This window comes from Parasteatoda tepidariorum, chromosome 10 (assembly GCF_982258835.1).
Source record: "Parasteatoda tepidariorum strain Cologne lab strain chromosome 10, Ptep-v5.0, whole genome shotgun sequence".
Taxonomy (NCBI): Eukaryota; Metazoa; Arthropoda; class Arachnida; order Araneae; family Theridiidae; genus Parasteatoda; species Parasteatoda tepidariorum.
The window spans coordinates 63,491,132-63,515,950 of record NC_141764.1 but is presented as its reverse complement, the minus strand read 5'-3'; the positions used below and the strand labels follow the sequence as shown (position 1 = coordinate 63,515,950).

The 24,819-nt window shown below is 29.1% G+C and overlaps 1 protein-coding gene across 1 annotated transcript in view; it reads left to right on the top strand.

Annotated features, from left to right (window-relative positions):
* The window catches only part of LOC139426138 (uncharacterized), a 57,905-nt gene extending 45,095 nt beyond the window's left edge, over positions 1 to 12,810 (top strand). Inside the window, exon 5 of the mRNA XM_087152816.1 lies at positions 12,505 to 12,810. Coding sequence (XP_087008942.1) covers positions 12,505 to 12,810 — 306 coding nt within the window. The remainder of the gene's footprint in view (positions 1 to 12,504) is intronic.
* Positions 12,811 to 24,819: the final 12,009 nt, after the last annotated feature.

Here is a 24,819-nt window from a genome sequence, read left to right as displayed (position 1 = left end):
GATAAAATATGGTTTTATAATATATGATAAAATATGGTTTTATAATATATGATAAAATTTGGTAAATGTGGTAAAATTTGGTAATTTTATCATGTCTTAGAGCATGGCATAAAAACCATTTTTTCGGTAAAATTTATTTTTCAGTTTTATATATTTCTGCAAAATGTGAGGTAATGACAGCTATGATTTTGAAAACCAGAACTTCCGGTTGACCGTTACTAACTATTTGAAAAACCTTTACCATATGAATTGTTTAAAAACCGTATATTTTGGTTTCATTAACCAGAATTAAGTTTTTTTTATTATCAGAAATGTCCTTAAAATACATTGCGGGAAATTTGACCAGAATTCTTTTTCGAGTACAAATCCAGCTAATAGGAACGATACAAAATAAACCGCAATATCATCCAGCGTTTCAAAATTTCTGACAGTGTGCTTAACACTTAATTTAGTCTGGTTTGTTCAAGCTTTCATGTACAAAATTTTGTTAAACTGGATATGGTAAATGCTTTTTAAATGATTCATTAAATAAAAAGTTTCCTACACGGCTGAAAAATAACTACACATATACTTCTAGCCCATTTTATGACGATCTGACAATTATATGCTAGTGAAATACTGTTTCACGGTGTTGTCACAAGAGACAGTGTTATATAGGAGTACTGTCTTGTTTTCAGAATTTTATATAGTGCAGATGGTAGTTTAAATGAAACATCATGCGTAAACATTGTTCGTTGTTGATTAAGTTTATTCCGAAATGTTGATCATCTGTCCCATTGGCGAAGGATACTTTCCAACTGGCAGATTCATCTTGTTATACTGCCGGTACTGTAAATGATTGGCTTAAGGAGCATGCTAGGCATTTTATTGCCCTGGTTTTTAAGTTCTCCAGAACTCAAGGCCATTGATAATCAGTGAGAAGTTGAATGAGCCTTCCGACATCTTTCTACACTGTTAGAAATTTATCGGCAAAAATTGTTAAATACCAATTTATGTAATTGTTTTTTCTTAGCATATCTAACCAAAACAGTCGACTAACCATAAAAAAAGATGATATTCAAACTTTAAAATTTGAAAAAAAACTTAATTTATTGTTTTGAACCAATACAGTTAAACAACCGAAATTCTATTCACTCCAACAAGGCCCACCTTATAAGGCTATTTTGTTCTGCCTAGAGAGATACATACTGTAGTTGAGAGGGCTAATCAGTCAATCTCATGACCGGTTGAATATGGGTTCTAATCCCAGCTTTGATACAATAATATTTGTTCTATTCCTTCATCACATGACATGTTTCCAGAGTCCCGCACTCTTCATTAAATGAACGCTGGCCACGTGGCAAAGCAGTTAGTATGCTTGACTGTGGGTTCGAATCCGCTCAGGGCAAGGATGTTTTTCTCTGTGTGTCGTTCTCTGTTGTGATGTGTGAATGTGGCTCATCCTGTGAACGAGTATCTGTGACAGTGTGGAGTGGGTAATGTTGCTCGTCTCCGTGACTTCAGTCACCAGGTGCTCACAAAGCAATGCAACATGAGTAACACCTCCGACACGTTCCATGGCGAAGAACGATAAGTTCAGTGCCTGCCGTTATGTGACGTTGAATTATAAGTATACTAAACAATCATTCACGTATAAATGGCACAGCATCCACAAAGCTCCAATATCGGTTTAAGTTTCATTTTTATGATTTAGAAACTGCGCTAGTCGTAAATGGCTACATAACCATTATAATTTTGTATTCGCGGTTCGTTAACCGTACCAGTTGTGAATGATTTCAAAACAGTAAAAGTGAAAAAAAAATGTTCCTAGCCGTAAACTTTATAGTTACTGGGATGGTCAGATTGCTGCAGGTTATTTTACTGTAATTTAAGAATGAAAATTCTAGCAATGTAGTTCAGAAACCATCCAGATTGAAACTATTGAAAATGGCAAAGATCGCGATACAAACGACCTATTAACTTCTAGTCGAGTACATGCCAAGAAGTATTGAAGAAAAAAATTAAGGATTCGTAAGATGTTGAGAAGGTGCTCATAATAAAGAGGTAGCCCAGTTTATTTCCCCAAAAAATTAACTTATATATAATGGCATAGCTAAATATGCATATATATACATATAAAATATATATGTATATGTATATATGTATATGTATATATGTATATGTATATATGTATATGTATATATGTATATGTATATATGTATATGTATATATGTATATGTATATATGTATATGTATATATGTATATGTATATATGAATGTATGTATACGTATATGTGAATACATGTATATATATATATATATGTATATGAATATATGTATATGAAATTATTAAAATAAAATATTTAAAAAAATATTAGAAAAAATAAATAGAAAAACCAAAAACAAGAAAATAAAAAGATGCAATCTTTTTATCAGCTTTCACGATTATATCCGTAAAAAGAAGTGCTTTCTAATATTATATCCATATAGCCAAAGCAAAATATATCAATACATTAGTGTGAGACGCACTCAAAAATTTTCAAACAAAATAGAACTTATTTATCATGCACACATATATATGGAACACACTTATCAAAAAATATATCACGCACAAAACAGAAAATAAAATAAGAAGAAAAAACAGAACAAAACACAAGATGAAATTTATAAACCGAGTCACAAATTCAAATGAGCTTACATATATCGGAATCTTTAAAGACTGATTTAAAATATTTTCGTAATAAGATTGCCAGAATATAGAATATGAAAACATAAAACATAGTAGGGGAGAGTGAGGTCAATTGTAACAGGGTACGATTGTAACAGAGCAAAAATTTCGAGTGTCGGGTTCTAGATTTGGTTACTAGATGACGCACAAGGTGTATTTAATAATTATATATGTACACCCCTGCTGGCAACCATTTTTATGTACTTTTGAAAGAGTTACACCACAAAAGATATTTTCACGCTACGTAAGTACTTTTTTTGGTATTAGAATATTATATTGTAACAAAGTAATTTTGCTTAAACAAATAAAAATTATTAACCGAATATGTAAGTGGACACTTTAATTAACGTTTCAAAAGAAAAAAGATTAGTTTTGTTAATTAACTAGCAAAGTTTTTAACAAATGAAGCTGAAATGGCGTCTTGGGGACGATTGCAACAATAAGTAAAGGGACGATTGTAACAGCTGAAAATAAATAATCTTATGTTTACAAACCATTACTTAACTCTTTAAGAACCACCAATAGTTTCCTATATCATTTATATTATGTTGCATGTGCATTATTTTATTTGTCACCTTTCACAGCATAAAATAAAATTTTTAACCCCTTAAAGTTAAAAGTTTAACCCTTTAGGTCTCTGCTCATTATTATTTTTACTCCTAAAATATCACTACTATTTTGGTCAATAAAAAAAATATATCACAACTATGATATGTATAATTAACTATGTTTTAGTTGAATTTATGAACTGTTACAATTGACCCCGTAAGTGGGAACAATTGTAACAAGTGCACGACTGTCAAAAATTGTTATTAACTAATGTAATAACATTTAAAATAAGGTATTTTTTTTTCTAGTAGAGGATAGTCTACTTTACTTGTCTGTCAATTAATACTAATAATGTATTGGATTTTTTGTTAGTTAAAAATAGTTAAGTAAAAAATGTTACAATTGACCCCACTCTCCCCTACTCCTGATAATTGATAGGGCATTCTTACTGCAGTACTGAAGCACGTTTAATTTATTAGTTATCAGGGATTGGTCCAAAAATGGATGAGTGCAAGGTAATATTATTATACTGGATAATTTAAAGAATTTATAATTAATAAGGTTGATATTTACTTGCGCAATTTTAATAATTTAAGAAAATAAACTTTTGTTTTAAAAAAAAGGGAGAGAGAGACATGATTTGCCCGTTTTGCGTAGACTTTTAGCCACGGATTTGCCCAAATCGGATTTGCACATGGCAAAAATATATATACATTTTTTGTTTCGAAATTTATGTTTTTATTTCTTTTAGTAAATTTATTAATAATAATTATCTCAACGATTTTATATAGAATTTAATTACTTCAGTAGGGTATCCATTGTTTTATTTTCTTTAAATTATGAAATTTAATTACAAGCGAAAATATATTTCGATACTTTTAACTATAAAAATACAGTCTGTTTAGTTCATGATGAAATTTAATGATGAATAACTGCTTCTCTTAGATCTAAATAAGTACAAATTTGAAAAAAAATTGTTGCTTTGAAGTGAGTTTTGTTTGGAAGATTTTACTCTTAACTTCGAAAAAAAACCACTTTTGTTACATGATGTATTTTATAACCATAAGTTTTTGAAATGTTAAATATAATAGTTTTCACTTATTTGTATCTTAATTTAAGATAATAGAAAAAAATATATTTAAAGAAATTTATGCATCAAAAGGCATTCAATTATTATTAAGGTCCAAAGAAATTTGAACGATATCATGCCATCGAAATTTCGAGCAATTGAATCATTATTATTTCTTCCAATTAAGTTAAACGATCTCTTAAAAAACTTGTGATTCAGTACTACATTAGCATATTTAGTGCCTTTTTTAGTTAACATTGGCTTTGTTATTTAACTTGCATTCGTAATTAAGTACCGATTGTTTGCTTAGAAATCATGATATGATTTTTGATTTTTTTAGTCAAATAATTTCAGTAAAGACACTGAGGCTATGTGGAGGATTTTTTTAAAAAAATCTATCCTCTCCCACTGGAACACTTACATCCTGCAGACATTTTCAAAGCAAAAAAAAGTAGATCTTGGTGATTTAGGGGCATAATTTAGTGTTTTTTTCAAGCTGTCTTCTAGTAAGTGCTCCTGATAAATATTTCTAATGATCTTGTTAGCAATCTAGCTTTTCCCTGTGGTTTAACGAGACTTTCTTGCTATTTTTTTATTTTAGATTCCTAACTCTTTATTTATCTTAACTCAAATCACCCTTAGAATGGAGAAAATGAGCGCTACAGGAAATATCTATTTCAAATTTACATAAAGTCTCGCAGGAAACTGTTCTTTTAACTTCATTAATCTCAAAAGAGTTCTTATAAAATTACGTTCAATCATACAGGAATGTGAGCCAAAAATATAACTTCAATATTTGTGAGAATACACGTGAATTTTAAGCTTATTAAGGGAAGTTGAAGTTGCGTTGTATTGGGATAAATATCATGTTAACTTAGTTTCAAGTCGTTAAGCTACAAACATTTAGAGAACGTGACTCTAATGCTTTATATGTTTTGCGATTAATTCTGAGGCAAGAATATTGGAAGAACTTTGTTGCAAGAAATGTTCTGAGAAACAATTTAAGAAATAAATGATCAGGAAATGTGTGTAATAAAATAAGAAATTGTTTAAACTATTAGTTAATTTAACGTTACAACAGAAATTGTTAAAATATTTAATGTAATAAGTCCAGCTTTCAAAGGAGCATTGAAATTTATGATAAAATTAAATACGTCACCAAAAATGGATTAATATGCTCCGAGAAAAAAAAGTATGGTAAAAATTACGAGAATATGGTAAAATTTATAGTGTTTCTGACTCTATCGGAACCCCAAGGAAACTGCGGTATTTTTTAACGAAGCGCTTTGGTAATGATTTTGATAAAATTAACAATGAAATATGGTCTTATAATCTATGATAAAATTTCGTGAATGTGGTTATATTTAGTAGTTTATCATGATACCTAAGAGCATGGCATGAAAATAATTTATTCGATTAGTTTCATCTTTCAGTTTTGTATTTTTTACTAAATGAGTGGTATTAAGAACTATGATTTTGAAAACAAGAATTAAGACTTAACTATTACCATATAAACGGTAAAATTACAGTTACCAAAGAGTAATTTAAATACCGTATATTTTCATTTTATTAACCAGAGATGTGGTTTTTTTTTTTGTTTTCGTTAGAAATGTCAATACCATATAGTACGGTAATTTTCTCCGAGTAATATGAAGGGACGGTAAAGAGGAAACAATTTATTATTGATATTCGGCCATCAAACTGGTTTCGATGTTTTAAATATTGCCTCTCCGGTCAAGGGTATTTTAGATTTTGATAACTGTTTTGTCTTTTCCTATATGACACAATTTTTTTCCTCATTAAAGCGCAAATTTATTTCTCTTAATTATTAGCAAAAGTTTTAAATATATAGAGTAATATTGTCGATTTCAGAACACTTTATATCTAAAGTTTAACTTTAAAATCCATTCCGATATGATTACACACTCAATACCATTTTCTAAAATAATATGTAAAAGTATAATATGTAAAAGTGTTAGTAGGACTAAGGAAAATTGTACGTGATGCGTCAGGATGACATGTTATAAAATTTTGAGTTATAAATTCTGATGTATGCTTATTTTAGGAATAAATTAAAAGAGTGTCACAACATATCATCATTTCTATTTTCACTTCCACAGAATTTCAATTTAGACATAAAAATTATATCTCATAAAGCAACATTATATTTTGTTAGAATATAGAAGGATTACATTCTATCTTGACAGCTAAATTATTTCTTCATTTTAGTCCATATCAAAATAAACTATACAGTTGAGTATTTATGAAGATACGTTGCCATAAAACTAATAACAATTCTTATCACAGTGCCAGTTTTTTTACAAAAAAAAGTTTTCTTGCAAAATTTAATATCTTTATTCACGAAAAAGAACTTTTAAACTCATTTTCCTTTTTATTTAAAAAAAATAAAGAAGAAGAAATCCGTGTGTTACTGGGTACATTTATTCACATATATTCTACGAATTTAAAACTTAATATAAAACTTTGGCGTTTTCAATGAAATAATCCTAAGAAACTGAAGAGGTAAGATATAATTTGCTTAAAATATATACAGATTGCAAAATTGAGTCATCATGCTTCAAGCGCTTAAAAATTGGGGCCCATTTTCAAGATTTTCGAGACGTGTATTAAGAAGAAACAAAAGTGATTTAAAGTATAAAACATAAAGCATCATAAGTTTCAAGTAATTTGAAGTTTTAATTTTTTAATTTTGCATCGATTTATATATATTTGTCATAGTATACAGGGTGTTTCGAAATTTTACCGACACACGTAGAGGAATGATAAAAGAAATCAAGAGCAGGAAAATTTACCATAGAGCATGGGGTCTCAAACCACTTTGAGAGAGTGAAATTTACAACAATCACAAGCAGGTTTCAACTTCACGCTAAAATCAACTGTAAAAAATAATACAAACTTATTAACCAAGGAAAGATTCGTGTGATTGTTTGAAGAACTTAATGAAGAATTGTTTGAATAACCATATTTGAAAACCAGAATTTACGGTAAACCTCTGCCATACAAACGGGAAAATTTCCAAATGATTGGTTTAGATATGTATATTCTGATTTTAATACCCAGTACTATGTTGTTTTTTTTTTACCCGAAATGTCCTTACCCCACATTAAAGTAATTTCAGAATTTTTCTCTCCATTCGTGAAAGCAAATGTTTGTTTCCTTTCCTTGAAAAGGCGTTCAATATTGTGAAATAAAAACTATAAAAAAATGAGCAAAATTGTGTCAAAATATTTACGAAACAAGCATAGATGAATTTGAAAAACTCATGTACTCATTTCTGAGTAAAGTGTCATGCTCAAAATTGAATCAGCTTTGAGAATCTGTTTTAATTTGTAAATAAGCATAGCAATAAGCTACGAAATTATTGATTATAGATCTGAATATATTATTTACTCGTAAAATAAATTTGGAATGAAGGTACGTGTAAGTACAGTAAACTTGAATCACACAAATTTGATTCTTTTATCAAATATTTGTTCGTTATAAGCTAATAAAGTTTGAACTTCGCCAAATTTGATGATCATGAGGCTAGTCATTTTCTTCAAAAATGAATATATATTGTTTCAATTTTTAGCATATCATTACATTAAATTTTAAGTGCATGGGATTTCAAATTCGATTATATTTGTTTTGGAACTATTTTGACACATTTTTGCTCAATTTTGAGAAATTCTTTTCTACTTTGAACAAAGGGTATTGATACCAAGTTCTTTTTCACAAGTTCCCCCGTATTCTGGGTTCGTATAGTTATTTTTTTACTACTACTTAAATGCAGTTCTTCGAAATATCAAGAAGAAATGTGATCAGTTTAAATAATTATTAATGGCCATGCGTTTAGTAAAAAGACAATTAAAAAACTAGAGGCAATATAATAGTGATAAGCCACACTTTTTCCAAAATCGGAGCTTTTGCATCCTACTTTTTCTTAGTATTGTTTCTACATATACGCTTAACAAGTTTCTAACATTTCAACTATAAACAAGAAGGATGCATGATAAATGCTCGTGTTTTTGTTAATGTTTTTGTCAATAACAGTTAAATGGTAACATAGAGTAATCAAGCTTATGACGAGTTTAACATATGGTTTTAACATATTTATTTTTGGGCAAATTTGAAAGATTGCTTGATTCCGATTGCTACGATTGATTTACTACTGCGATTGAAATTTAAAATATTGCTAGTTTCAGATTGATGATTGCTGCGTTTTAGTATGCTGAGTATTCTTTTTCAAGTCTCGAAGTAAATAAACCTCCCCCGAATGTTGAAGATTTATAGTTTAGCACTTCAAATCAATCATAGCACTTGTTACAAACTTTAGGTAAGTGTATATATTTTTTAAATCTTTAAATTTTATATTCTTCATTAGTTCATAAATTCCATCCCAGTAATTAAAGTTAGAGCAATATTTAGATAGATGAAATTAGACTTTTCGCTTTGCAAATATTATTAGCTTATTTTACTTCAGGCTTCGAGTAATGACGAAGGAAAGTATTGGAAACAATCCAATTCAATCCTCAGGGAACATATAGTAATCATGTAGAATTTGAAAACAACTAATTTAATAAAAGCTTAGGTAAATAATAGAGAAAGAATAAGAATCTCCGTCTCTTGTTAGTAATTATTTCGAAGAGACTATTCATTTAAGAAAACATTAATCCCCAGGGGATATTCTATAGATTATTTTCCTCATGGAATAAATATCCAAAAACTTCTTATATTTAAATTCCTCAATGTTATCTTATATTCTATTTTAATTTTACAATTGGATAAGGCACGTAATTTTTGCATATAGTTTTTAGAAAAATTTTGCAAAATGTTTTCATTTAATAAGCTGTAATAAAATAACTGTAAATTCTACAGAAAAGAACCATACTTTTTTACAGAAAAAAAAACAGTTTAAATATAAATACAGATTTTTTATACTTTCAATCGTTACCCACGCACCCAAAATTTCCTGTTTCTTGCAGACTTTCGCCATATATTTGACGGTTTAAAACTGTTTTTTACAAAAACTGTTAATTTAAATAGTTTTAACTAACATTGTTTTAAAAGTTTTTATCACTTAAATATGATTTCAATGAGTTAGACTATTTTATTACTTTCGTTGAAAAGTCGCCCCAATTTTGATTTTACGACTATTAATGTTCAACTCCTTAGCCTTGTAATTTTGCACCCAATTCAGACGACAAGAGAATTCAAGTATTGGAGGAAATTTGCCTTCGCGGAGAACTTCTTGATGGAATTAACCCTCATTTGCGTTACATGGGGAGGAAAACCACGAAAACCTTCCACGATTAACCTGACGGCAAAGGAATCGACTCCAACTTATGATCCGGTTACTTCTGAGTACATTTTCCTCACAGATGCTTGCGAGATGCATATACTCAGTGTGTGTTGCATTGTTATGTCCGACAATATGTTAATTTTCCATAATGAAATACTTTCGCTTGAACTTTTCTTTTTATTTAGACAGGTTTTAAGACAGAATTTACTTAATATATTTTTTTTCTGAATGGTGACATTTGTCCACAAAAATATTATTTGACAAATATTTTTTGAATTATTACTTCTTGCGGCAAAAAAATGCAAATTTCGTACCAATACTGTATTCTTATTTCATGCTAAAATACGGATATTACTTCAAATAAAGTAATATTATTCTATTTTAATTCTCTTTTATTAATTTAAAAGGGTTGATTCTTATGAAATTTGAGCTGAATTATAGATATATAAAACAAATAAATGTATATGAATGAGCATTTTCTTCAAATGGAGTATTATTAATTTATATCAGTTCTCATGTATAAAGTTAAATACTATAAATTTATGCATTTTGATACAAATAAGGATATGAAACAATAAAGTATATTTAAACACGCATTCTTTCACATATATTAAAGAAAAACCATTTTTAGTTATAAAGTAATTACACTTTTATCGTCTTAAACAATTTAAATTTCGCCCACGCAATGTAATAATTTTTTTGATTGAAAAAAATTTCATTCTAAGTTTTGAGCTTTGTCGAATTTTTTTAATTTAATCATATTTTTGTGCGTTACTTAAATTTAACTCTACAACTTAATTCCATTAGTTTTTTTTTCTTGTTGCTACAAACAATTCGATTAATCTTTAACGGATTTAACGTGCTTTTTATATTTTTTTAATATTTTGTAATTTAATTAGAGTGCGTTAGAGCATCTTTATCATGTATTTTTTTAAATACATTTTAAATTATGTTTTGATGGAATTCTATTCTTCTTTTTAATAGGGAACATTTCCTTTTCTTGGATTAATTAAGAAGAGTTTTTGAATGAAGAATAATTAATATTTGTTTTTAATCAAGGGGCAATTTTAATTAGTTAAGTTAATTAAGAATAGTACAATTTTACAATTTCAATGTATCTTTTAAATTATTTAATCATATATTAAAGACTTTTACGATTCAGTGATAAAACTGTAAAAATACAATTGTTGATAAAGAGATCTTACTGTATAAGCTCTTATTTTGTAGTTCGGAGAAATTTTGATGATTTTCCTAAAAAAAAAACTTAAAATGAGAGTTGTTGAATTTTTCTAAAATGCTAGTTTGTAGTCTATAACAAATGAAAAAAAACGATAATTATCACCTTTAGCTCCTAGTTTTCTAAAATATTCAAATATAAATTGAAAATGTGCCCCCAATAACCATTTTTTTTCTGTTGCATGAAATTTTTTAACGGATCTTGGCAGATTTCAAATTTGCGAACGATTTCTCTCTTCAACTATAGTTTTTTTTAAAATGACATTTATATTTCATTTTTTAATCGAAACGTACAAGTTTAAAAACACTAATTATAAAAGATGGTCACAGACATGTTACGAAAAACTTCATGGGGATGCACATCATTAAGATAAAAATTGTACAGGAACTCATACTCGGAAATGTTGTCATACGCTGCTAGGAGCTCATCCCTGATGTGAACTTTTCTTCGTGTGCTCATAAATAGGGAAGTACCCTTGCTAACCTTAAAAGATCAACCTCCCAAGGTGTATAATCAAAGTGTATGAAGTTGTTTTATTCACCTTGAGGTGGTTTTGAGGATGATGGAAATCTTCTCCAGAGAAATCAGCTTAGGGAGGTTGTTTTAGAGGCTTACGGATTATTTTTTCTACACTTCAGGCAAATGCGTATGTTTGAGGTGTGAATAATATTACCCGATCTAAGCCATAATTATTTCTGAGTAATATAAGAGGTCGATTTTGTGAGGTGTAAATGAGATTGCAATTGAGGTTTATTAATGAGGTTATTTTAGTGTAAGACATGATCTCAATTTCTATCACAGGTGTATTTTTTTACATCTGTCAATCTCAAAGCAGCGTCTTTTCCGGGCATGGGTTCTAATATAATTTTAATCCTGTTTATGTGCCCTAACTCTTTTAAAAGTTTGTCGTAAAACTTTGTATATAACGTTTTAAAATTTGTACATATCGTCAAAAAATATACTACAAATATCATTTTTTTAAAAGAAAAATCTGTAGTTTTAGGAGCAAAATATTTTGGAATTGAAATACCCCCACCTGAATTAGGCAAGATTCATACCGAGTACCCAGAAGACCATTGGCTACACGTTTATACAGATAGTTCCTATTCTGACTCACACATGTCAGCAAGTTCTGAGGTTTTTTCTGATTTGTTTTCGTTTTACGCGTCTGCCGGGAAATACAGAACCAGAACAGCCTTTGATGGCGTAGTTCAGGCTTTATTTATTGCATTGAAGCAACTATTATCTATCCACTGTAAGTTTGAAAAAGTTGTTTTAATGTCAGATACCCAGTCTGCAATCCAAGCAATTAGTTCACAAGAAAACACTTAATAAGCTTGGATAAGCTCACCAGGCTTCTAGTACAGAAGAACAAAAGCACTATCATCCAGTGGATTCCCAGCCATTGTGGCATTTACTGTAACGAGCAGGCCGACTTTCTTGCTCGAATATTCAACCAAATTCCACCAAATTGCTCTGGACTGTCCTATTACTCCATAAGATTATATTTAAAATATATAACGAAAATGAATACCTCTTCTTGCCTACGAGATGGCATTAAGAATAAGAACTGGAGTGATGCAGATTTAAATGCAATACCAGACAAGCCTCGCTGAGAGCCCTCTTTTGTCTCTTAATAGGTCACGACTGCCTGGGAGAACACTTCTATCGCTTACGTTTATCGTTACTTATCGGGTTTGTCCCTTGACCTCCCGTGTGACAGACGTACCCGGACTGTTCTATCATGGCTTGTTATCGGTCACATCAAGTGCCTCACTTTCAATGAGGGCAAGAAAACCTTCGTCACCTGCACCAAGTGCCAAATTCACCAGGCTTCTCCTGAGCACCTCTTGGATTGCATGGAACTCTCTAAGGAGGATCTCTATAACAATCCTCTCCTTGTCCTCGACTTCTTTTCAGTCAACGAACTCGTGGATCTTGTCTGACACCGTTAGACAGAGAGGATAAGCAACAACAACAACAAAACGTAATTAAGACCAACGTAAATATGACCAACCTGATTGTCGACTATGTGGTTCTAAAGTGTTGTTCTTATGAACTGAAAACATCTCCATCGCTGTTGGTGACTCCACTGACTTGACTCCGAGACTGCTAAATATTGGCGAGCGAGAGAGCTTCTGGGGAAATGACTCCGGTCTTTCTTTTACTTCTTGTGATTCCTTCTGCTGTTCTTCGTTGTTGAATTTAATTGTTTTTCCCGCCATTGGAAATGAAAAAAATATTATGAATTAGTCAGCGTTTTCGAACAAATATCCTACCATTCTCTACATTCTAAAAAAGTATCACGATAATATCTTCAGGAATCTGAGAAAAAGGAACTCTAAGAGAATGTATCAAGAAAATTCGGAACAGTAAAAGTTTTTTAGACCGTAGAAAATGGAGTATTTTTAACTGGATAATAACAAGGACAAGAAATTTATTTTCCGATTTGAATTGATATTCTAAATGTAGTGATGAATTGAATAAATTTAAGTACATATAGTTGTTAAAATTTATTTAATTTTAATTATGATATTGCTTTATTTGGAAATATCTCAGTTCAAAAACCTTTCTTCCGGAAAAATTTTCTTTTTTAGATAATTAAAAATTCATAGATTTTCAGATTTACATTGATAAATAATGCGTATTAAATTGCTGCAATGCAACATTATCAAATATTAAGATCAAATCTTAATTTTAAGCTTTTAAAAATACTCAAGGAAGATTTTATTTCTAAGCAAATGTTACTTTCAGTTATTTGTCAAATGATACGGTACTCGCAGTAGAGTCGTTTTTCTGTAAATAAATATTTGTTTCATAAAAATATGCTGAAAGAAATAAAGTGAAATTGTAAACTTGGAAAGGAAGTAATGCGCAAAATTAAAATTTTTCTCCAGCTTAACTGTTGGGAAGAAATGTCAAATTCTCCAGAGAAAACTCTTTTAAAATTTTTGTTTCAAATCTACTAAAGTGCAAAGGAATTTCAACTTAAACTGTTCTATCTTAAAAATATAGCAGACAATGTAAGGTAAGAACAATATAGTTTATTCTAGAAAATGCAAAATTTTGTATGCGATGAATATGTATACATTTCTTTAAAAAAAAATTCAGTAAAATTAGACTTTTTCTTCAAAAAAATGCAATACCCTACATTTCATAAAATGGAAAGTGCTTTTACATCATAATAAATGATACCTAATTAGATACGCTAACATTGTTATGATGTTCATTGTTAGTTAAAATGTATACAAAAATTTTACGCGTGTATTATAATCCTAACTTAGTTTTGTGTTTATATAATTAATGGTGAATAAAAACATTGAATAATTAATGATACTCAGGTGTGGTAATCACGGCAAATGATTAAGCTAATAAACTTTATAAAAATATATTTTTTAAAAATTGTTCTCAAAAGAAAATAAAAGAAAACAAAACACTTAGTTTCGAATAATGTTATATTTGTTTACTATAATAATATTTTTAAGAATTACTGACGAAAAAAATTATTTTGAAATTTCAGTGTAATGAAAATTGCTCTAATTAAAATTATACGATCATTTATTTTTTTAAATTCCTGTTCTTAAAGTGAGAGTATTCATATTTGAAAACATATCTTAAAAGTAATTTAAACTTCATATAAATTGAGAAACAGAACTTTTTATACTGACTCGTTTATTTGTGAAATAATATTTCACTGAAATTTTAATGCTGAGATTTTTCCAAAATAACAGAAACAAATATTTGGATATTTTAAACTGATAGAAATTCTACCAGAAAACTAATTTTACTTGATTCCTTGAATCTTAAGCATGTTTAAATTTATAAAACCATTTTCTTCCGAGTGTACAATGATGGTCTATTTTACAAAATGTATTTCTTTTGCTTGTTTTTTTAAATTTTGGGTAAAATGTACTTGCATGCAGTTTTTAAAACATATTATTAAAAGCATAAATTATAAGTATAAATATCACTTGTACAGGAAGGCTGTGTTCTCCCTAAGCGTTTTTAAAAGGGCGGCCCGCTTTATCTGCCCTTGGATCCCCATAAATGTGTCATCTGTGCCTTTTTTGTACAAAATAAGGAGTCACCCCTTAAAAAAACCGCCATTTTACTCATACTCCTCGTAAAAAATAATAAATAATTCATTGTTTAAATAATAATTCCAAACTGGTAAAATTATTTGTGTTTATAGGTTTAATTCTGATTACTATTACAAATATTTTCTTTGCTAGGATTATTCTCAACTGGTTCAATTTTTATAAGTTTATCTTTTTTTCAAAGAGGGTATATTAATGAATTATTATGTTACTTTTTTTAATTAAAAAAAATATTTTTTAAATTCTTTTTTTTTTTTTAATTGCGCCTTCAAATATCTTTTTTTTTAAAAATAATTTTCAGTCTAAAATATAGAAAAAAGCTTTCTGTTTAACAATTAATTCTTTTTTTCAAATTTATAATTTTTTTTGTAAAAAATATATGCTCAGAGATTGTCTTTTAGCATGCCTTTAATTATTTTTTGTAAACTAAAAATTTTTCTCATGTTTTGCTAATGCTTGAGAATTACTTTATGAAATATATACATAAAATATTATAGGAGAGTAATTTTAAATTGTTGAGGAATAAATTCAGTTATTAAATAATATTACCCAATTTGATAAATTTTTACGGTGTTAAATGAGTGCCCTTTCAAAATTCATAGTGCTCTTTTATGTGAGAAGGAGCACTGTCCTTTTATATTCCTAGGGAGAACTTGGGAGGTTCAGTTTGATATCATTAGATAAATTTTTTCAAAATATTGAACAAATCTATTTTTATTTCAGTGATCTAACAGGAGAATTTGAACAATTTTTAAGCTATTTTCATTGTACCCTTACGGTGATCCCCTTAAATGAGCATGCAATAACCAACTTTTAGGAAACATTGGGTTAATTTAATTTAGGAAAATCCCAATCTGCAATGAAAATAGTGGGCCATATTTTAAGATTTTAAAATTGGTACGTACTCACATCCTGATTCTGAGGAAAGGAGTAGCATTTAAAAGTATTTTATTTGTAATTTGGAGAAAATATTCTGGTAAAATTACCGTGCTTGTATAGTAATGACATTTTTGTTGAAATAAAATAAACATAATTTTTTTAACCGACATTTCAAGTAAAACATAATTTTTTTACCAAATTTAAATTATTAATTTGGTAATTCTTTGTTCGTAAGATAACTTTTTACTGGAAAATCTATCACTAAAAATCTGTAGTCCTTATTACCACACATTTAGTTGAAATGCAAAACTGAAAATTAAATTAAACTGTATAAAAATAAGTTCTAAGCTGTCATGATAAAATTCATGTCAAATAAATGTCATGATAAATAAGATATACTTTGCAGTTTAAGAAATTTTTATTTTTTATTTTTTTTTAAATGCTAAGAGCAAAATATTCAGAAGACAAATAAATCTTTAAGTAATATTAAGTAAAATTATCGTAATACCAATAAATCGATAACTATTCATATTAAATCATTATATTTTCAGGTACATCAAAAATGAAAAAAAAATCGTTACTCTTTAGATGTTTTTAAGTTTCAAATTCATTTTAAAAGTACTTTGGTTTTTAAAAGCATTTTTAAAGTATTTTCCCAAGGTTTGCGAAAAAAGAAGATTTGCATACTGATTAAATATTAAACAGTATAACAAATTCAAAAGTATAAATGCTATTTTTTAAATTTTAATCAATAAATCTGCAATATAGCAAATTAATGAATAAGCGAACTAGTGGTACAAAAAATTCTTTACACCGAAAAAAAAGTAAAAGTTATAGTAAAATGTACCGGCATTCTGGGTGCTCGTATATTTTACCGAAAAGTATTGATATACCACGAAAATAAAATACAATAATTTTTTTAGTAATATATACTGTAAAATCACGGTGATTCAATATATATTTCTGTAAAAATTAAAGTAAGAAATTTTACGAATGATGCCAGTACTTTTTATAATAATTTGATCCGGAATTTTTAAAGTGTAATTTGTTCTTTCATGGATTAACACACTATTTCACTAAATTTCTATTTAACTGATGTGTTGACTAGCTTTATTGTTTACTTCCTTTATTTATTGATAGATTCATTTATTAATTAACTGATGCGTATATTCACTGATTCATTCTTTAATTGCTTTTCTGATTTATCCCTTCTCTCATTCATTGATTCATTGATCTGTTAAATTGCGTATTTGTTTACATACTCATTTACCGATTTGCATATTCAAAGAAAAACTCCTTCGATTTTCTGAATCGGAGATTCATTGATTCGTTCAATTATTGATATGGTGATTCATTAAGTTGCTATATCATCAATTCCCTTACTTAACTGATTTGCTATAAGACTGTGAAAATTCTGGATAAAAGTACCGTATAAAATACTGGCAATTTGAATGCATCATCCGTTAAATCCACTTTACCTCAGAATTATTTTTTTTTCCTTATAATATTACACCATAATTTTTACTGCAATATTTATTTAATCTGAGTAATTTAATGATGTTACGGTAATTATAACTGTAAAATTTACGGTGCATCAGATTTTTTGTTCCGTATTATATTCCGATAAAAATGGATTTTACGGTAAAAAGTAATTTTAATCATAATTTGAATCGGAATTTTTCACAGTGTAGATTTATTTGAGTAAGTTGGTACTTACTATTATGCGTATGTAATAGCGATATATAAAATAGTAAGAGCGGAACCCAACTGAAACCTTCGGCAATCGTAGTTATTCGCAGCTTGTGTAAATCTCTCAGTTATTCTAAGAAAGGGTTCTACCTGAAATTTGCTGTTTATCGTAGTACTCTGGTTTCTTACTGTTATGCTCATACTAAGAACGGGTTCTAACTAAAATTTTCAAAAAATAGACAAAGAGCCGTGGTAAACCAAGGGGTAGACCGTTTATATCCCATGAAGGTGACCCGGGTTTGAATCCCATGTGATGACTAATCGATACGAATTCCGCACCCGGCTCTTACTGACCACAGTACTACGTATAATATCCGTAAAAATAAAATATCCGCAAATGAAATCCAAGTAAAATACCCTCAGCTGTAGACGAACATTGGTTATAGTCTCCCTACCGTTAGGCTAACAGTGGGAAGTTTTCGTGGTTTTCCTCTCCATGTAAAGCAAATGCCGATTAGTTCGATCAAAAAGTCCTCCACGTAGGCAAATCTCTCCCAATATTTGTTCCAGAAGTTCCATTGTCTTCTGGATTGGGTTCAAAATTAGAATGCTACAGAGCTGAATACTGGTTGTCGTAAATCTGAAATTAGGTCGGCTGTTCTACCACGGTTTCTAAAATAAAATAAAGAATTGCGTATTGGATAAAAAATTTAAAAATACATGTTGTGTTACATACAATGTGTTGAATATTTTAAAAGATTGTATTCAAATATAAGGAATTTAACATCCTTGCCTTTGGGCAGAGATAAGATTCTAGTTTGTTCCAATGCTTGATTCAGAAGCTTCTTCATCATCTGAATTGGATTCAAAATTACAAGGCTTTGGAGTTGGATTTTGCTAGTCGTAAACTCCAAATTTGGGTCGGCTGTTCAATGACGGTTACAAAATAAAATAAATAGAAAAAATAAAAGTTAATTGAGTATTTTTTAACCTCCGTAATAAATACAGATAATGACGGATGCTTATATGTATTAACAATTACAAACATATCTTATTTTTACTTGTAATTGCGTGCATAAGCAGGATTTAGGCTATTTATTGTAGTAAATATTTACTCATTATTACGTTTTTTAAAAAATTTTTTCAAATGCATCGATTTGAAAATTTTTTTTTGGAAATTCTGTCATTAACAATGCTTTTAAAACTGAAAATTTTACGTTTTTTTACACATTAGTTTCAGGAAGTTTAAAAAACTCTACTTTAAATGAATCTGAGAAAGAATTTCGTAGAATGATACAATTTTTTCTCCTCTTTTATCCGAAGAAACTTAATTTGTAGCATCCCCATTATTGGTAAAAAAATAATTCTTTCTCCAATACAGTTTTTTTCCTCGAAAAATCTGATAATCTGATAAATCATTCTTTTTTTGATAGAAAAATAAGATTATACTTTTGCTCCTAACTCTTTACATTTTTTAAAAATGTTTTCGAACTTTTCTAGTTCAAAGAATACGTGTTTTTTAAATTCTGTGTTATATTAGTAACATAATCACTACCTTGTAATTATTAAGACTTTTAGCTCATATTTCGCATGGTTTTCTTTGTATTCAGCGAGTTACTTTGTGCTAATGAGTTTTTTACATTCTATTGTTAATTAAGATATGAATGTAAAAAGAGTTCTCAGATTAAGTTATTGGACGTTTTGTTTATAACTAGACGCATTATTCATTCTCCCGTGTGATATTACTGTTATAACTGCTCCCTTGTTGTGAGTAAAACTTCTAACGTCGCTTTTGCACTGTCTTCTTAATTTTGAGTAACTTTGTAGAAATGACTTTTAACAATCTATCCAATTTAAAGATATGAATGCAAACGGACATCTTAGATTGCGTTGTTAGATGTATTATTTATAAATAGACGTGTTATTCATTTTTCTGTGTGATTTTCACTAATAAAATTCCTCCTTTTTTTAGTAAGACTTCTATCGTAGTTTTGGCACTGTTTACTTAATCGTGAATCCCTTTGTTTACGTGACTTCTTACAAGCTATTAATTATTTTTAAAGTTATGAGTGTAAAAGGACATGTAAAATTATGTTATTCGACGCGTTGTTTATAATTAGACGCGTTATTCATTTTTCTGTGTGATATTTACTATTATATTTACTTCCTTGCTGAGAATAAGACTTCTATCGTAGTTTTGGCACTGTTTACTTAATCGTGAATCCCTTTGTTTACGTGACTTCTTACAAGCTATTAATTATTTTTAAAGTTATGAGTGTAAAAGGACATGTAAAATTATGTTATTCGACGCGTTGTTTATAATTAGACGCGTTATTCATTTTTCTGTGTGATATTTACTATTATATTTACTTCCTTGCTGAGAATAAGACTTCTATCGTAGTTTTGGCACTGTTTACTTAATCGTGAATCCCTTTGTTTACGTGACTTCTTACAAGCTATTAATTATTTTTAAAGTTATGAGTGTAAAAGGACATGTAAAATTATGTTATTCGACGCGTTGTTTATAATTAGACGCGTTATTCATTTTTCTGTGTGATATTTACTATTATATTTACTTCCTTGCTGAGAATAAGACTTCTATCGTAGTTTTGGCACTGTTTACTTAATCGTGAATCCCTTTGTTTACGTGACTTCTTACAAGCTATTAATTATTTTTAAAGTTATGAGTGTAAAAGGACATGTAAAATTATGTTATTCGACGCGTTGTTTATAATTAGACGCGTTATTCATTTTTCTGTGTGATATTTACTATTATATTTACTTCCTTGCTGAGAATAAGACTTCTATCGTAGTCTTGGCACTGTTTACTTAATCGTGAATCCCTTTGTTTACGTGACTTCTTACAAGCTATTAATTATTTTTTAAAGTTATGAGTGTAAAAGGACATGTAAAATTATGTTATTCGACGCGTTGTTTATAATTAGACGCGTTATTCATTTTTCTGTGTGATATTTACTATTATATTTACTTCCTTGCTGAGAATAAGACTTCTATCGTAGTTTTGGCACTGTTTACTTAATCGTGAATCCCTTTGTTTACGTGACTTCTTACAAGCTATTAATTATTTTTAAAGTTATGAGTGTAAAAGGACATGTAAAATTATGTTATTCGACGCGTTGTTTATAATTAGACGCGTTATTCATTTTTCTGTGTGATATTTACTATTATATTTACTTCCTTGCTGAGAATAAGACTTCTATCGTAGTTTTGGCACTGTTTACTTAATCGTGAATCCCTTTGTTTACGTGACTTCTTACAAGCTATTAATTATTTTTAAAGTTATGAGTGTAAAAGGACATGTAAAATTATGTTATTCGACGCGTTGTTTATAATTAGACGCGTTATTCATTTTTCTGTGTGATATTTACTATTATATTTACTTCCTTGCTGAGAATAAGACTTCTATCGTAGTTTTGGCACTGTTTACTTAATCGTGAATCACTTTGTTTACATGACATTTTACAAGTCATTAATTATTTTTAAAGTGTAAAAAAAGTGTTTAAAGTGTTTATATGAGTGTAAAAGGACATGTCAAATTATGTTATTCGACGTGTTGCTTATAATTAGACGCGTTATTCATTCTTCTGTGTGATATTTACTATTATATTCACTTCCTTGTTTTAATAAGACTTCTATCGCAGTTTTGGCACTGTTTTGTTAATTGTGAGTAACTTTCCACACATGACTTTTTACAAGTCATTGTTTATTTTTGAAGATATGAGGGCAAATGGAGGTCTCATATTACATTCTTAGATGCATCAATTATAATCAGCAGCTTTATTAATTCTTCTGTATGATATATTAATATTATAATCACTTCCTAGAAAGTTAGTAAGACTTCTATTGTAGTTTTGGCACTGTTCTTTTAATTGTGAATCATATAATACTAATGTTTTTTTCAATTAATTATTTTAACATTGAAATATGAGGTCAAAAGGTCATCATGTTATCAGATGTGTTATCATTCTGCTGTGAGATATTTGTAACATAATTGCTTGTTTGTAGATAGTAAAACATTCCACATAGTTTTGCTGCAGTTTTTTTAATATACCGTTAGTTTGTTTGGGCAAATGATTTAAATATCTTTTGTTGTATATGTTACCGGCAATGTTTGAAATCCGGCATTCTATAGAAGGCTTAGGCATTGTATATAATGCCTAAAGCTAGCCGGCAATGTATGAAGCAATTTATATTTCACACATTTCCTAGACATTGTATAGAATGCCAAATGAGAAACAGGCAAAGTATAAAATCTTCTGTGGCCAAGTTAGTAAAGGTGATGAAATGGATATTTTGTGCAATATTTGTTTCTAAACTGAAAATAATTGTGACATAAATGTGAATTTTTTATGTGCACATTTTGTTTCCCATAATAAGAAAGACATAAATTATGTTTTGTACAAATTTCATTTTTCTTTACGCATTTTGAATAAAATTTGTTTAATGGCACTCTCATTATTTTTTCGGATTAACATTTTTATTTTTGAGAAATGAACATTATTTACATAATAACCTCATCAGTATGTTTTTTTTCATACTTTGCCTAAATAGCATTTGTCATTATATACAATGCCCATTCTATATAATGCCTAGGGAAAGTATGTAATAATTCTCACATTTCATACTTTGCCTAATAACATCATGCATTATATACAATGCCAAGGCATTCTATACAATACTGGCGCTTCATACTTTGCAGGTAACATATGCATATGAATTTTTACAATACAGATGAAGTTTTTTAGATTGAAATATTAGAGTAAATGAACGTCTCGGACAATGTGCTTGGAGATAAAATGAATGTGTTTGGAGATAGCTATCTGTGCTAGTAGATAAAAATGTGGGTAAAGTTACCGTACTGTTTGGTAATGACAGTTTTGGTAAAGAAACAATAATTCTGGTCATGAAAACCAAAATATTCGGTATTGAAACCATTTGTTTGTTAGTATTTACAGTTCATACGATAATGGTTTTCTGGAAATTCTGGTTTTCAAGATTAAAATTCTTATTACCACACATTTAGTAAAAAATACATTGAAAAGTAAATTTAACCGAATAAATCATTTTGATGCCATGCTCTAAGGTATCATCATAAGAGTGCCAAATTTCACCACATTTACTTAACTCTATTCCATATTATAAAACTATTTTTTATTCTTAATTTTACCAAAATCATTACCAAAGTGTTCACTCCCATAGAGACAGAAACACTATAAATTTGACACACGCTGGTAGTTTTGACAATACTTTTATCTCAATGTGTTATATCAGCAAAAAAATTGTTCTCTTGTTGTTAGTAAACCTTCGAGCGTATTTTTTTCGTTCTATTTTTTTATTATACTGCGAGTTAATTTTGTATACAAGTTAGTTTCATTGTATTTGTTTCCGCGACTAATTAATTCAAAAAAAGACAGAGAGATGGCGCTGAGAAGCGTCATGTGTATGAGAGAGAAATAGAAATAAAAAAAATAGAGAAGGAGCCTTCTAGATGGAAAGGAGGTTGTCTTTTATGGTGGTAAAAAATACAAATAAAAAAATGAGTTTTGCAATATGATTAAAACCCACAAAAATCAAAATGTAAAACAAACCAATTACAAAGAGAAAGCTAAAAAGTGTTTTCTGGATTACTATTGTTCAGTATTCCATTCTTTTTTCCTAATTTAGAGTAATGAATCTAAAATGTCTGCTAAAAATATGTTATTCAACGCATTTAATGTTTCTAAATTATTTAAATACTAGTGACGAATATTTGCATCCTATTTTAATCTGTTTCTCTTTCTTAAAAGAATTTGTTTTAAAGTCGAATTATTGCGATTCCCACATGTAAACAAACACGCATGCAAAATAAGGTTTTCCGCGTATTTTTTAAAGTTTTTTGTCATGTTATGTTCTATTCAAACATAATTGCAGTTTAAATAAATTAATATTATTTTCAATTATTGCATAAATTATTAGTGTCTGACATAGTGATTAATCTATTAGTATTATGTACATAATTACCTTTTTTTTCTTCTCCGTAGCAAAATTTGCAATAGTAAAGTGGAAGGTATGTTAGCTCTCTGCAGGGTGTCCCAAATTTGTAAAAATGGAAAAAAAATCTCAAAACATCTGAAAACATAGTTTGAAATATTTTCAAAGTTGCGTTCAATGAGTCCTCACCTTGGGAGTCACTCCAACTTTAGGGTGCGGGCTGGAGTCTTGAGTTTGGTATCATTTCATAGATTTTTATTTTCAAAATATGTAACGCATCTATTTTAAAATTTCTTCGAAGGCATCCATTTTAAAATTTATTTCTACAGATACTGCCATTAAAAAACATATTACAAAATTTTTATTTTCCAATATCAAAAAAACTTGTAAACAAAACTGCACGAACGTGTTGCTCAAACTGGGGTAATTCTTTCTATGAGAATATAAAACTCTAATAAAAAATAGGGATTAATGTCGAAATTTTGTAGGTATCCTCTACTTTAAGAGATGGAACCTCAGATTTAGAAAATATAATAAATCAGAAAACTTTTTATGAAACGCATTCTTTTATTATAAGCTGACTTGTTTGATGAATTAGTGCAAATATACAATCTTTAGACATACAAATAAACGAAGCATGCTATATAACCCAAGATTTAGCGTTTTTTTAGCATGTGCTTTGGTACTTAATTCTACTAGATGTTTCTGGAGAGGTGAGGGAAAAATGTTAGTTTCCAGCTAGGTTCAAACTACGGACCCTTGTTGTCGTATTTAAATTCTATAACTATCATGGAAAGGATGTACACCCCGACCACGGTGACTTAAAAAGCTTTATAGCGGCTATCGCCAACTTTTCCTTCAGTGATCATGAAGTCTGATTTGTTGGTCGTAAGCTTTTCAGGAGACAAAAAGACCACTTGACCGCTGGTAAGATCACAATTTCAGCACAGGGACAGTGCAGAATCAGGTGAGTTGTTTAATGAATCAAGGTGAAGCGTGGAATGAGGCGAAGTAGCGTAATGTCACATCTGCCGTGGAGTGACATAGATGGGTGTTCGTTGTGCGTAGTTATAGATTCGAAGGGGTAAGAGAAAGGAATGTTGAAGAATTCGAAATTAAGGACCTCCTTGGAAATTTTGTAACTTTCCCCTACCCCCAGAGATTGAAGCTGGTATTGAATTTAGAAATCCCAGATTTAGAAAATATAATAAATCATCAAGCTTCTTATGAAACACATTCTGTCAGTATAAACTGACATGTCTGATGACTTAGTACAGATATTTAAGCCTTAGACATTTA